General features: G+C 40.0%; 1 protein-coding gene across 2 annotated transcripts; it reads right to left on the minus strand.

Moving 5' to 3' along the window:
* Positions 1–1,426: 1,426 nt before the first annotated feature.
* Positions 1,427–8,692, minus strand: BCL2L15 (BCL2 like 15). Of its 2 annotated transcripts, XM_060006944.1 has the most exons (4): positions 8,344–8,692; positions 7,902–8,023; positions 3,499–3,723; positions 1,427–2,860 (listed from the first exon to the last, which is right to left on the minus strand). In XM_060006944.1, exons 1-4 carry the CDS (start codon positions 8,468–8,470, stop codon positions 2,843–2,845), a joined length of 492 nt encoding a protein of 163 aa, XP_059862927.1. In that variant the 5' UTR covers positions 8,471–8,692; the 3' UTR covers positions 1,427–2,842. The 2 variants fall into 2 exon arrangements, with proteins under 2 accessions (XP_059862927.1, XP_059862921.1); XM_060006938.1 differs by lacking the exon at positions 1,427–2,860 and having other exon boundaries at positions 3,274–3,723.
* Between the last annotated feature and the right edge of the window lie 3,657 nt (positions 8,693–12,349).

Raw genomic sequence — 12,349 nt, forward strand, 5'->3', positions numbered from 1 at the left:
GCTAGAACTTTATGAATTCCAAACCACAGGGGCTCCAAATTGTTTAAGCAGTGCTTAAAATATTCCAGGCACTGGGCTAAGCCCTTGACAAAGTGTACTGTATCTTTTGTCCCTCACAATAACCCTATTATGGAAACATAGGCACAAAGAAATTGGATTACTTGCCCAATGTCACATGATTTGTCTATGGTGAAACTAAGTTGTTAAAATCAGACAACCTAAATGCCTTCTTGATCTCTGGGCTACAGTGTCTTCTTCTTGCAGCCCAAATCACTTCAGCATTCCTAGGATAAAGGGTGGCCTAACAACAAACACAACACCCAGGCCAGAGCTGCTTTACCCATTTGCCTGGTATACTCCCCAGGGGCACCATATCCTCTATCTCAAGATACTACAGTATAGGGGAGTTCCCTGGTGGTCCAGTGGTTAGGACTCTGTGCTTTCACTGCTGTGGCCTGGGTTCAATCCCTGACTGGGGAACTAAGATACCGCAAGCTGTGTGGCATGGCCAGAAAAAAAAAATACTACAATTTATTTTTTTCCAGTTTTATTGAGCTATAACGTTGTGTAAGTTTAAAGTACACAGTGTAATGATTTGATATACATATATAGTAAAATGATCACCATAACAAAGTTAACATATCCATCACCTCACATAGTTACAATTTGTGTGTACGGTGAGAACTTTAAAAATCTACTCTCTAAGCGACTTTTAAATATACATTACAGTATTGTTAACTATAGTCACCATGCTGTACGTTACATCCCCAGAACTTTTCATCTCATAGGAAGTTTGTATCCTTTGATGACCTTCACCTGTTTCCTCTACCCCACCCCACCCCCACCCCCTGCCCCTGGCAACCACCCATCTGCTCCTTATTTCTATACCATTCTAGATTACACTTGCTGAGAATTAGTTCAAATGCATAGAGAGAAGAATTTTATTTCAGGAACAGAACAGCATTAGTCAAAGTGAAAATAATGATTTCACTTAAGAGGTCAAATACCACAAAACTCACCATGCTGAGTTTACAGTAATGTAGGGGACAAAGGAATACATCAAGTGTCTTAAATTGGTAGCAAAAACAGATAATTTCTACTAAAGAGAAACATGAAATCTCATTTCTGGATTACTAACCTAACTGTGATTTATCGAAGAATAGAGGAAATAGCATAACTTGAAAAAGTCAGAATACATTAACAGCACTACAGCTTTATTTCTGTGTATCTAGGGGAGCCAGATGGCTGGCTGGGTGAAGGGAGGGGATGTGGTTAACTTTGTTAAACTTTAGCCAAAGCCATTAACGCCTCTCTTAGAAAAATAGGTATAGTAATGCTTTAGTAGTGATTTTCTTCTTGATGTTCAGGTAAATCGTCTGGTTTGGGGACTTAGAGATGAAGAAGTCTCTATTTGATGACTGCTTACTAATCTATGAGATTATTAAGAACTGCTATGAGATACACAGACCATAGAAACCATATGTTTTACCTCCAATCACTTGTGGCAGGGCCAGGGAAATGTATACCTTCTATCGAATTCTCAGGAGTCACAGAGCTCCTTTTGCCAAAGGTTCTAAAGAAAGTGTGGACTATGCAAAAACTAACAAACACTCAGACTAAATTCTGAAAAAGGAGTTATCCTATCTACAGCTCTGTTTGGAATTATCATGATTGCAACAGAGTTTAAATTACACAAGGAGAAATGTTCATTTAGCTTTAGAGCAGGGGTCTGCAAACTTGAAGGGCCAGATAGTAAATATTTTAAGCTTTACAGGACAGGCTATATGGTGTCTGCTATAACTACTCAACTCTGCTGCTGCGATGCTAAAACAGCCATAAATAATACGTAAACAAGTGAGTGTAGCTGCATTCCAATAAAACTTTCTTTACAAAAAAAAATTTTAAAAGCAGTGGGCTGATTGGGCCTGTGGGCTCTAATTTCCCAACCCTTGCTCTAAAGTGACAGTTCTCAAAATTTATGTGTATATTAGAATCACCAGTGGATCTGATTAAAAAGTTAGGAACCTGGGCCCCAGCCCTCCCCTACAGAATCAGAATCTCTAGCGGATGGGGCCTGGAAATCAGCAACATATAAGGTCACATGCAAGTGGTATGTAAACTGTACTTTGAAAAACACTGTGGTATGTAGCTAGCCTCATCTAAGCTGGGATGGCCCTACTGTCCCAGAAGTGGGCCAGCACTTCCTGCATCCTGTGGCAATAAAAATGCAGCAACTGTTTTATTGCTCTTTGGCCTTCCTAGTAGAAGAGCAGATGAACAAAGTGCTATTTTTTTTGCTTCCAGTCTTGAAAATACATAAAATAAGTTGGCTCAGGTGAAATTAATATGAGATTTAGGTTATGAATTTAAAAGAAAATCCTCAACTTAAAATAACAAGGTTTTCTAACCAAAGATCTCCCTGAAACACTTTAGACTGCAAAATTAGTAGACAAGATCCTTACCAGAGGACAGGACTAAATCTGAAGGAATGGTTTACTGTGTGTTCCCTTTTCCCCACAGTATCTCCAGCAAATGCCTGCCCTGTTGCCTGGAATTCCACTACTGATGAGTCACTACTTTAAGTCTGGAGGTCTTTGCTTCAACAAAACCTCATTAAAACTCATGTAAAAACAGAAAGTATAAAATCTCTAGAGACCTCTGGGAGCTGCTCCTAACTTTAACAATCAGTAGAAAACAGGTTATTCAGCTAAGTTCAGTTCTGTCCAAGAGAAAGAAGGTTTTGATTCGGTTGTTTCTGTTTTAATTGCCAGAGATCTATCACCCGATCAGTCAAAGAAGATCAAAGTTTTTCAGGCTGGAAAACAGCTCCACCTCTTCTTCTTCAGCTCTCCAGATTTTCCTAGGAAGGACAATGAATATCCTACAGTCAAAGGAATGGTCTTCAGGAACTCCCTAAAGAAGCCAGAGTGACCCACAGATAACTCCAGGGAAGAGAGCTCTTACTAAGGCTTCTGCTGATCTTGGAAATGAAGGGGAGTGCTCTAAGAGAGCAGATGTTCTAATGATTACTAAGACATGGACTTAGAATGCCTCCTACTGTTACCACTACAGCAGATGTCACTAACTGTTTTTTTGTTAGATAATAGTAAGATGATTCTGAACTTCCTCAACACACACCCAAAAGATGTTAGGGAAAAAAGACCCAGAAATTTACCAGTAGAGCAAAGTCACACTGAGATTAGAACTCCACCACTAATATACTTCATAGATGATTATGTACAGGAAGTGGAAATTAGCTTGACAAGTAAGCAGTCAACATTTTAGGCAGTCTGGCTCTGGGGTCCAAGACCCACTGGCTGAGCTTCTGACTCCTCCCCTTTTCCATGGCAAAAAAATCCCGGCATTTTCAGCAAAGTTGGAAGGCCAGTTTCCCTGCATGGTTTCCAACTGATGGCAAGAACCATGAATTGGAGTCCCAGAGATTAGTACAAAAACAATGCAAATGTCTAGCAAAGCCAGGGGCCCCAAAATACTTACCCAACCTCCCTGGCCCTGGATATACTCTCGGATGGCAGTGTTCCCAATGATCATATTTGTCATGGGCGTAGCCACCTGTCTTGCCATCTCAGGAGTCATACGGACCACACATTCAAGAAGTTTCACTGACACTGCCAGAAAGGCTCTCTCATAAGCCAAGCTGGAATCCTGGGCACACCAGGCCTTGCTGAGAGAATTAACTGTGTCCTGAAGTATAGCTCCTGCCTGGGGTAAGATATGAGATCTATCAGTGGAGTATCATTGAAAAAGTACAGTAGGCTGCAGGTGTAGGAATCCAATAAAGCAAGTGTTTCTCAAAGAGTGGCAAGTGCACATTGGTTGTATCTAAGGTAATCTTAAGAAGTAGATGGATATAATTCAAAAAGAGTCATGTACCACAATGTTCATTGCAGCTCTATTTACAATAGCCAGGACATGGAAGCAACCTAAGCATCCATCCACAGATGAAAGGATAAAGATGTGGCACTATACAATGGAATATTACTCAGCCATAAAAAGAAACGAAATTGAGTTATTTGTACTGAGGTGGACGGACCTAGAGTCTGTCATACAGAGTAAAGTAAGTCAGAAAGAGAAAAACAAATACCATATGGTAACACATATATATGGTATCTAAAGGGAAAAAAATGGTCATGAAGAACCTAGGGGCAGGACAGTAATAAAGACACAGACCTACTAGAGAATGGACTTGAGGACATGGGGAGGGGGAAAGGTAAGCTGTGACAAAGCGAGAGAGAGGCATGGACATATATACACTACCAAATGTAAAACCGATAGCTAGTGGGAAGCAGCCTCATAGCACAGGGAGATCAGCTCGGTGCTTTGTGACCACCTGGAGGGGTGGGATAGGGCAGGTGGGTGGGAGCGAGACGCAAGAGGGAGGAGATATGGGGATATATGTATATATGCATATGTATAGCTGATTCACTTCGTTATAAAGCAGAAACTAACACACCATTGTAAAGCAATAAACTCCAATAAAGATGTTAAAAAAAAAAGAACAGAAAAAAGAAAGAAGTAGATGGATAAACTTTTCTTACTTTAGTATTTTTAATTGATTGTAATGGGTATTAGAAAAAACCTAAGCAGCCAATCAAACCCATGATTTGCTCAGGATGAACAAAATGATTAAAGGAAAAACAAAATGATTTGAAAGAAAAATACCAAGCACATCATAGCAAAGTTGGTCAAATTCTAAAGGTATGGCTTGAATGACTGAAGTCTGGGAAACTCTAAAGTAAAAAATAGATTAGCTTTTCCTCTTTCTCTTTCCTTCCCCAAAAGTTCGATCCAAGAGTCATTAGATGGGGCTGAGTAAGGTCTATTGTGGTGTAGTGTAGGGGACCCATGGTGGTCAAAGCAGGGTGTCAGAACCTAAACAAGCCAAGAAGGGCATCCACGGTGAGAGTACCTAGATCCTGGTTTCCAAATAGCATTCTCCATTAGAAGAAACTAGAGCTCCCTGGCGAATGGCTAATTTCAGGCTGGGGCTTGGAAAATACAAGATCTTCTGTCAGAAATTAAAGAAGTACTCAGAGAATGATAGGGACATGCCAAAAAGACACAGTCCAGGTTGAAAGGTGGAAGCTAGGGCAATTTGAGCATACAGATAAATAATAATAGTAACAGATTACAACCCACTGAATAAAGTAGGAATTCATGGGTCCACGTTGATATAAAAAATAAATAAATGAATAGATTAAAATTTTGGTGAGAAATGGGGCATTTACATGGTTTCAAAGGACTTCCCTACAAGACACTTACTAATTAAAGGTGAAAAGATTAACTTGACAGTGAAGAAGCCTTGCAGACACTATTTTAAGTGATTAAAGTTAACACCAGTACTGGGACAAATTGAAATCTGCACCACTTGATAGGATGCAGTGAAATGAACACAGCAACACTTCTGTGCAATTCCTACCAAAGGTACATATCCTGTATCGATTCAAGAGGAAATATCAAACAAACCCAAGTTAAGGGACATTCTTCAAAATAATTGGCCCATAATCGTCAAGGGTCAAGATCATGAAAATCAAGGAAAGACTGAGGAACTATTCCAAATTGAAGGAGACGAAAGAGACATGACAACTAAGTGCAATCTGATTCTGACCTAGATCCTTCTGCTATGCAGGTGACCCTTGAACAACTCAGAGGTTAGGGGAAACAATCCCCTGCATAGTTGAAAACCTACATATAACTTTGGTTGGCCCTCCGTATCTGCGGTTCCACATCTGCAGATTCAACCAAGTGCAGATCGTGTACTACTGTACTATTTATTGAAAAAAAATGCATATAAGTGGACCCATGCAGTTCAAACCTGTGTTGTTCAAGGGCCAGCTGTAAGTGAAAGTCTGAGAAAATCTGAGTGGGATCTGAGGATGAGATGATAATGTATCAATGCTAAATTCCTGGTTTTGATGGTTAGACTGTGGTTATATAAGAGAATGTCCTTGTTTGAAGGGGGTGATGGAACAACATGTTGGCTACTTACTCTCAAACGATTCAACTTTTCTGTGAGTTTGAAGCTGTTTCCAAAATAATTTGTTTGTTTGTTTGGGGGTTTTTTTGTTTTTTGTTTTTTTGCAGTACGAGGGCCTCTCACTGTTGTGGCCTCTCCCGTTGTGGAGCACAGGCTCTGGACGCACAGGCCCAGCGGCCACGGCTCATGGGCCCAGCCGCTCCGCGGCATGTGGGACCTTCCCAGACCGGGGCACGAACCCGTGTCCCCTGCATCGGCAGGCGGACTCTCAACCACTGTGCCACCAGGGAAGCCCCAAAATAATTTTTTTTAATTAAAAAGTAAAAGTAGATCCAGCTACCAGCTACCTAGGAAAGCTTCAGTGCAAGCAATTAGGTGTGATAAGTCCAGTTCTGCCTGAGCTGCATTCAGTAGGAAGATAAAGCATAATGGTTAAGGGTGTGGTTCAGCACAGAGATACAGAGAATAGATTGGTGGTGACCAGGAGATAGGGCGAGGTCAAAATGGGTAAAGAGGGGACTTCCCTGGGGCACAGTGGTTAAGAATCCGCCTGCCAACGCAGGGGACATGGGTTCGAGCCCTGGTCCAGGAAGGTCCCACATGCCACGGAGCAACAAAGCCTGTCGGCCACAACTACTGAAGCCCGCACGCCTAGAGCCCGTGCTCCACAACAAAGAGAAGCCACTGCAATGAGAAGCCTGCGCACCACCACGAAGGGTAGCCCCCACTCACCACAACTAGAGAAAGCCCACGTACAGCAACGAAGACCCAACGCAGCCAAAAATAAAATATTAATTAATTAATTTAGAAAACCAAAAAGAACCAAAATGGGTAAAGGGGGTCAATTTTATGGTGACAGAGAGAACCTAGACTTTTGGTGGCAAGCATGCTGTGGTGTATACAAAAGTGGAATTATAATGTTGTACACATGAAACTTATGTAAAGTTATAAAGCAATGCTACCTCAATTTAAAAAAAAAAGTGTGATTCTGGAATCAGTCTGGGTTCAAATCCTAACTTCAACACTTACTAAATAATCTAATTACTTATTTCCCTATTCTTCAGTTTCCTTATCAGCTTAAATGGATACTAAGTCAGAAAATACTTTTTGAGGGCCTATTGTATATCATGTTCTGTTCTAGGTTGTGTGAATATAGCAGTGGACAAAATGGGTTAAATGTTTGCTCTCACAGTGTTACACACAGATGAGAGAGGTTGCACTGTGGATAACAGTTTCTATAATGCCTCATAGAGTGGTGTAAGGATTAAATGAGATAATAAATGTAAAGCATTTAGAATACTGTCTGGCACATGGTAAGTGATGAGTTAATATTAGCTGTCATTATTGATATTAATCAGCAACCTCTTCTAGAACATTGCCTATGGTATTTATATCCCATACAAAGTTCAGGAATCCGGACACTGATGAAAAGCCAGATACGCCCTAGTGGCTGCTGTACTTATCCTTAGTTGCATCGGATTTGTCAAATGCCTATCCTTCCTGTATATAATTTTATTGCTGGACCTTGAGGAAAAAAAGATGTCCACTACCAGCAAAATAAATATTAAAACAGGTGCATAAAAGAATAAAATGCTTTACCAAGAATAAAATGCTATATATATGCTCTATGCCATTAAGCACAGCTCTGATGAAAAACAAATAGAAACAATCTGAAGGCTGATCAGCCTATGCCAAAAGCTCTCCACCTCAATACGACCTAGGCTTTGATTAACTGCTAAAGAATCGGCAGTTGAAGAATTCCTGCTGTATCTCCTTGGATGCATTAAGCCCCCAAATCTTTCACAGAACATTTCTAGTCACAGTCATATAGGAGTAGTAAGAGAAGGATATCTGAAATAGAAAAAAAGCAGCAAACAATAGAAGGAAGTAGCAGAAACTTGACCTGTCCCTGAATGGTTTCTGCAATGATGTTTTTGGCAGAAGCTTCCAATTCTCCATTGAACTTGTCACCCAACATCCGAAGGCGACCAGCAATGATGGCCACATCGAAAGAGCAGACCTCTCCTAAAACAGAGGGAACACAGGCACATTCGTCACAATGCTTGAAGGGATGGCAAGTCCCAGGAATCTGGGCATTGAAAAAAGTTCTCTAGACTTTTTAAACAATTTGGGCATCATTCTCTCCCAAGAAAATCTTCAATATTCTGTCAACACCAATAGAAGACAGAAAATCTCCCTTCACTGAGAATCTCTTTCCCTTCTATAAAGACTTCAGATATTGCTGAAAGCTTAGAGCTTACCTTTTGAAACTTAAGAAGAAATAAGTAAGAATATTCAGATTCTCTTGTTGACCTGCAATTACCACCTCAGGCCAGGAGCCTTACCTGAATCTACTTCGTCTGCACAACGTAGGGTCCGGTTAGCAACCTGACAAGTGGGACCTAAGAAGTCTGTGAGTAGAGAGTCTATAATGCATTCCGTTTGCTCCTCAAAGGTTTGGGGGCTCTTCATTTTAGGTGTTTATGGCCCAGTTTTGCTTTTCTACAAAACAAAGCAGTTTTCAGCTCAGAAGGAAGTCAGAAACACTGGTAAACCAGATGTGTCCCTCTTGTAAAGTTTCTTAATGGGACATGGAGTCCTGGAGCCTTTCCCACCACCTGTCTACAAAACAGCTGCTCAGAAAGATGGGACTTCTCTGAAGAGCTCACCCACACACAGCTAGGGAGGTTTGTTGAAGACTTTCAGTTCCTTATCTCAGAGCCACACCCAAGCCAGTACCTAGGGTTAATGAATAACTTTAATAGTTAGATAGCCAATCTAGAACTGAAAGAGTCAAGGAAGAGCTCTTGGGCAACACTGAGAAACTTCCTGCTGGGTTCTGGGTATGGTGTAATTTAAAGAAAGAAATTTTGAAGTTCTATTACACAAGCATTCAACTCCTGACTATGGCATTCGTTTGCCACTATCACACACCGATTACTTACTGAGTACCAGTGTGTAAGAAACTACACATACTTGGCACTATAAATAACCCAGAAAAACGACACAGATAGTTCCCATCCTCATGGGGTCATACTTCAGCATGAATGACAGATATTAAATGACTAATCATATAATTTCTTGTGCTTATTAAGATATAGTGTGTTACTACAGTGTATAATAAGGAAACAAACCTGGGGGTAAGGAAGGCTTCCTTGAGTAGTAACATCTGAGATGAGCTCTGAAGGACAAGGAGGGATCCATTAGGCAAAGAGTAGGAATAAGACCATTCCAGATGGAGGGTATAGGATATATAAAAGCTGAAAAGATGAATAAAAATTTGGGCATTTGAGGAATTGTAAATGGGGACAACACAAAGTATTTCACAGGGAAATAACAAGGATTAAATAAGATAATGTTATGTGGAATGACCCAAGAGTATCTGACACACAGCAAGTGTTAAATATCTTCCTTTTAGCCCAAGGTCTAACGACCAGGATTAAAAGGGATCTGGGATATCTCTAATAGAATTAATTGGGATTTTCCTAATAGGGTTGGACTCCATTGTCGTTTTACAGGTTCTCAGGATTGGACACTTCATAGTGGCTGCCTTCTTAATGTAACTACACCTAGATTCTGGGTTTGTATCTCAGAAGCAGCACTCAAACCTATCAGCCCTTCCAGAACTAGTGAACTAGTAAGAGATTCAAGCATAAACAGTAAGTTAGTTGTTCAAAGTGGAATTTCTAGCTTGCAAGATAATCAGAGCCAATCTTCTGCTTTCTATTCCATTCTAAAAAAAAAAATCATAAATTCCTTTCAGACTAGGAACAGGAATTATGTAGCTGAAGGGCCATTTTTATTTGTCATTATCAATCATTAGGGCTGAAACTTCAGTTTCTACTAAATAGCCTTCAGACCTCTAATGTCAGAGATAATTCTAGGTCAACCTCCTTTCACACTAGAGTGAGCCACTGCCAAGTTAAGGATTCCAACAAGTACATTTATGACATACTCCCAAAATAATATACAAAAACAAAAACAAAAAATTATAAGATACTATCCAACTGGTGTTAAATAGCTTGCCCAAGGTAAGTGGCATCAGTAAGTGGCAGAATAGAAATTTAAAACCAAGTGTGTCTTACCATTAACAATAAACCTTTTCCCACAATAATAAACCACCTTCCTCATTTCACTACTGATATGCTTATGGGCAAATGCCATCTTGGGAATCTAATCTTTGCATAATCTTATCTATCCTTTGCATTATCTGTACAATCAATGTTGTAAGGCTACAGAAACAGAGTATACCCTTTATGAGCAATGTGGGGTAAAATTTCCTCCTTTGTTTATTTCTCTCTGGGCCTTCAATGTAGCACCCTCCCAACTACCCCTTCCCCTCCCTACCAGTCCACATACCCTTCACTCTTCCAGTTCAAATATTGTACTCTTAATTATTACTGAAAAATGAGGCCAGAATTTTTTCACTATCACTTGCTTCTCTTGCTGTTCTGGCGATAACAACTAATATCCCTTTCCCAAAGCCTCATCTCATTATATCATTGGCTCAAAATCCAGGATCTTGTCATCTGCACCAGGTCCGCATGTGAATGAAGATCCTGGGGTACAGCTCCTCTCAACATGAAGACCTATAACTAAGAAAAAAAGTTCTTTGTCTCCCCTCCCCCAAACACCCAATATATGAGAAAGGGACAAAATAATTGTAACAGAACTCCCATTCAAAAAGGAGGAGGGAATGGAGACATTTAACAGTCGCTGGTCCATAGCAGTAAAATGATCATCAGGAACTATGCAAATGATTGCCTCTGTAATGTTCCAAAGCACCACTGTCATTGGCGGGCACTCATTGTATGTGTTACTATTTACCAACTAAGACAGACATTAGAAGGCCATTTTTCTAAAAGCAGAGTATCAACTACCCTCATGGATTTTAAAGATAAGCATCCACTTATATCATCAAACCATGTATCTGCAGAGGCTAGAGAGCTCCTAGGGAGAAGGAATATTAAATAATTAACTTCATGGTATACTTAAGCTTTAGTCATTTTGCTTGCAAATTAGTAAAACCAGACTACAGTTAAGAGAAATCAGTTCTTCATTGAGATCATTTTAAAATTACACTTTTCAAAAGCAACAGTTTCATATTCTGCTATGCCCCTACTTTACAGAAAAGCAACCAGCTAGGGCTTAATCTTCTAAAGGCTCCAATAGTTGGGATCACTTTAGCAACATTCAATTGCTGAGCTGTACCTAATTTTCTTTAGGTCAATATTTCAATTATAGTCTTTAATTTTTTAAAAAGTCAATCAATTTACTCAGTTTCTACCACTTACATTCTGTTCCCTTGTAACACTTAAAACTGGCAGCACTTAGCACTTCCATTTTGTTTTAATACCTAGTTAAACATTCACAGTTTAACTGAACAAGTCAAAACATGGAAAGCAATTCTGAAGCTATTCTGATCCCCCTACTTCCAGTCCCTGGGGATCCATGGTCTAGATCAGACTTTTTCAACTGGGGGTGATTTTGACCCCCACAGTAACTTGGCAATGTCTGAAGACAGTTTTAGTTGTCACAACTAGTGGCATCTAATGGTATAGATCAGAGATATGGCTAATGATTATCCTACAGTGCATAGGAAAACCCCCTACAGCAAAGAATTATATGGCCCCAAATGTCAGTAGTACCACTTTTGAGAAACCCTAGTCTAGATGGAATTCCATCTATTGTCCTCTATGTGGTCAACACAATATAATAAAACACACTTCAAACACCAACCCCCAAACACCATCAGAATCTAATTACTTACAGCCATTCGTTCAATGCTATTTATTGAGTAATCACTATGTGGTCGGCACTGTAGAGATAGAAGGAAAGAAAGATAATCACTGTCCTTAGAAACTGTCTGGTTGAGACAGACAACTCACAAACCCAGGCCCTTGCCAGAAAACTCAGCAATGTTATCTACTCTTATTAAAAGCTTGGTTGAGAGAAATGATGGTGAAGCATTATTTGAAGGATATGCAGTCCATCTATGTATCTAGGTAGAAGAAGTCCTTAAATTAAGCTGGATGATATTTGGGTCACAGTATCTGTAGTCCTTGAAGAAATGCCCTCACTAAGCTCTATACTAAAGCTATGCTCTCTGTTTGTATCGAAGAACACCATAAGAAAACCATGTGAAACTCTTTACTAACTTCCCATAGGAATCTTCCGCATATCACTCAGCGCCATCCATGTGAAACTACATGTAAATTTCTCTTCGAAATTAGAACTGAAATGTTTCTTCCTCTCTGGTAACAACTATACGACCGTTTCTCTTTATTCTGACTGCCAAATCACTTACAGAGCTAAATCTGAGGCACAACGATATCAACTATGTAGGCCCTC

Source organism: Delphinus delphis, chromosome 1 (assembly GCF_949987515.2).
Source record: "Delphinus delphis chromosome 1, mDelDel1.2, whole genome shotgun sequence".
Lineage (NCBI taxonomy): Eukaryota > Metazoa > Chordata > Mammalia > Artiodactyla > Delphinidae > Delphinus > Delphinus delphis.